Source organism: Lactuca virosa, chromosome 8 (assembly GCF_052849685.1).
Source record: "Lactuca virosa cultivar CGN04683 chromosome 8, Lactuca_virosa_CGN04683_v6, whole genome shotgun sequence".
NCBI lineage: Eukaryota > Viridiplantae > Streptophyta > Magnoliopsida > Asterales > Asteraceae > Lactuca > Lactuca virosa.
Window position 1 is genome coordinate 77245494 of NC_136433.1, and position 3340 is coordinate 77248833.

At 32.8% G+C, this 3340-nt stretch overlaps 1 protein-coding gene across 1 annotated transcript; it reads left to right on the top strand.

Moving 5' to 3' along the window:
- Positions 1-1605: 1605 nt before the first annotated feature.
- On the top strand, positions 1606-2783 carry LOC145134031 (protein PLANT CADMIUM RESISTANCE 2-like). The gene is made up of 4 exons (XM_079068958.1): positions 1606-1920; positions 2000-2071; positions 2179-2391; positions 2485-2783. The coding sequence occupies exons 1-4, from the start codon at positions 1686-1688 to the stop codon at positions 2571-2573; spliced, it is 609 nt and encodes a 202-aa protein (XP_078925084.1). The 5' UTR covers positions 1606-1685; the 3' UTR covers positions 2574-2783.
- Positions 2784-3340: the final 557 nt, after the last annotated feature.

Genomic DNA, 3340 nt, shown 5'->3' on the forward strand with positions numbered 1-3340 from the left:
AACCATCGCGGAAGAGTTGGTGTTCCATCGCAATTAACAAATTTCCTACGTGATATAAATTAAATACAAAATTTATTTAAATTTTTTCTGAAATTCATGATTAATTAGTATTTCATCGGAAATTACTGAATTTAGTTTGGGTTGTGCTATAAGTACCCCTTAACTGATTTTACCCACCCTAACATCAATCTAATCAACCTTTTACATTTGATTTGACATCATTTTTTTTCTTTTTCTTTTTTTTTTGTTTTTTTTCCTTTTTGTTTTTTTGTTGTTTTTTCTTTTATTAATAATAATAATAATAATAATAATAATAATAATAATAACAATAATAATAATAATATTATTATTATTATTATTATTATTATTATTATAAATTTCGATAACCATATAAAATTCGGACAACATTATAAATTCGGACGACATTATAAAATTTCAACGACTATATAAAATGGAACAAAAGTAAAGTTTGTTTCCAATCCGCATAACGCACCACGCAAATGTAATAACGAACCAATTAATATATCCATGATAAATAAAGACAAACTTTGTTTTTGTTCTGTTTTATATTGTCGTTTGAATTTTATTATGTCGTGCAAATTTATAATGTCGTACGAATTTTAAAATTTCATCTGAATTTATAATGTCATCGGATTTTAAAAACCGATTTATAAAATATAAATTAAAAAAGAATTAAAAACCGATTTTATATAGTCGTTCGAATTTATAATGTCATCCGATATATAAAATGTTGTTCGAAATAATAATAATAATAATAATAATAATATGTAATAAAAAATAATTAAAAAACCGATTTTATATAGCCGTTCGAATTTTATAACGTCGTCTAAATTATAAAATTTTGTTCGAAATTTATAATAATAATAAAAATAATAATAATAATTAAAAACAACAAAAAAACAAAATAGAAAAAAAAAACAAAACAAAAAACAACAAAAGACAAAAAATCAAATCAATAGGGGTGAAATTGGAAAAGAGAGATGGTACTTATAGAAAACCCCTTTGGTTTTTTATGACATCTTGTTTGAATTCGGTCTCATAATTAAGTTTTTATTTTTATTTTTTGCCATCATTATATCCATTTTGTCGAAAATTTTCAAAATATTTTTGCAATCGAAATATTTGTGGGAAAAAAAATCCCGTTTTTCAACTAGTTTTATGTAAATATAATGATATTTCGGTAGTATTTATTGTTATTTTTGATTTTATGTAATTTAAATTTAGATATTTGCCAGACAACCGAAAACTAGAATTACCCGTGATTTCTGTGTAAATTATGGTCGATTTGACAATACTAGCTGATCCGACCATTCAACACTTGCATTCCACATTTAGTTCGTTGGTTTTGTTTATTTCTCTTTAAAAAAATAAAAAGTAAATAAAATAAAATAAAATAAAACTATATCGACCGTTGAACACTTTCATTTCAACCCTACTAATATGCATTTCAGCCCTACGAATATGCAACAGTTTTCGCCTCTATGCATGAATTCATTCCTCCACAAAACATGGAGAAAAAAAGCAATGGCTGCAATCATTCATGGCAACCCTATAAATACATATGTTTAATGCACTAATATCAAATCAATTCTCGAGCTAGGCTCGATTATCCAATCTACCACTTGTCTTCGGATAATTGAGTTTATTGGATAATCGGGTTGAAAATGGCTTCCTCAGTCCCAAACGAGAAAGCTCCTCAAGCTCCACCATCTGAAGCCCAACCAGCAACGAATCCCCAAGCCACATCTAACTCTGATCCTAGCAAAGGTGCACCCGCTCCAGCTAGTGCATATCCACAGCAACAACCCAATCAGTATGTCGTTGGGGTCCCACCACAACAGGGCCAGATTCCTATGTGGTCCACAGGACTTTTTGATTGTTTTGATGATCTCCCAACTTGTAAGTCCATGCATATAATCAGATACTTTATCATATAATCAACGATCAAATCACCTACTGATGTATTTCCTTTGAACAGTTATCATAACGGCTTTTGCCCCCTGTGTTACTTTCGGCCAAGTCGCAGAAATGGTCGACAGGGGACAAAACAGTAAGTGTTCATTTCTCCAATTACATGGCTACAATCGAAGACTTAAGCATTTATCGATGCAAACTGCTTGACTAACATCGAAAACTTTTTGTTTATTTTTATAACAGGTTGTTTGGTATTGGGTGGACTTCATGCGGGGCTACTGTATTTTACAGGCTTGGGATGTTTGTTGTCCGCATACTTTAGGATTAGGATGGTCCAGATGTATAATCTGCCTAATGACCCAGTCATAAATATTCTTGTTCATCTGGTATGTGAACCATGCGCCTTGTGTCAAGAATATCGTGAACTTCAGGCTCATGGGTTCGACATGAAACTTGGTAATTAACATTATACTCTACTTCTTCTCTTTTTAAATTTTTTGTTCTTAATCATGTGGATTACTTTTTACTACAACGATTTCACTTTTTCAGGACTTGGGTGGAAAGGTCAGTCTCCCGAGATACAACAAACTGGTGGAGCCATGGTACCACCTACGGTTCCAGGAGGGATGACTCGTTGAAGTGCATGCAAAATCTAGTCACATTGGGATGTTGTGGAATTAGTCTTGCTTGGTTATTGAAGCTATTTAATAGTTAGATGATCATAATGCTAGTTTTCCATATACTTAACTAGCCATGATAGGGATTAATAGGGATGTTTTTATTCAAAACATCAAAAACTATCTCCCTGTGGTAAATATATATACATATCCAACAGATGTTCTCATTAAGTGTCTCTCATAATCTGCGAACTCTAGTATTATATGCCACTAGAATCGGTAATTCGAATAAATAAATATCGAGAACACAAAATCAAGTTAGGCGCACACCTATTTAATTGAGCGTTATGTAAAAAGATTGTCTATTTTTTTTAACGACAAACACAAACAACTTCTAATTCTACACTAGTGTTCGTGACGAGACTTGAACTTAAAGCGACATGTGGAGAACGATATTTTGTACACACCTTGATACCGCTAGGCCTTTGGTGTATAAAGATTATGTAACATCACATGTAGGATGTCAAAAACCCCCGTGTGACCCCGTTCCCATGGGACTCCGATATCATACAAGACTAATTTTTAAAACAATTCAGAAGCGGGTGAGCAGGATAAAGGTCAGGATTAAACCCGGTTTATTTTCAGGATCGGGGTCGGGAGCGGGCATTTCCGTCCCACAGGGCCGGCCCATGGGCAAGCTGGGCGACCGCCCCGGGCCCCCAAATGCCAAAGGGCCCCCATTTTACACTTCTTATATTAGTTATATAGTAACAGCCCATTAATTTCAA

What these genes read in the sequence shown, in the direction of transcription:
- LOC145134031 (XM_079068958.1), top strand. Translation starts at nt 1,686, where the DNA reads ATGGCTTCCTCAGTCCCAAACGAGAAAGCTCCTCAAGCTCCACCATCT. An exon ending in TTTTGATGATCTCCCAACTT is followed by an intron (nt 1,921 to 1,999) that starts GTAAGTCCATGC and finishes TCCTTTGAACAG; the next exon opens with TTATCATAACGGCTTTTGCC. An exon ending in TGGGTTCGACATGAAACTTG is followed by an intron (nt 2,392 to 2,484) that starts GTAATTAACATT and finishes TCACTTTTTCAG; the next exon opens with GACTTGGGTGGAAAGGTCAG.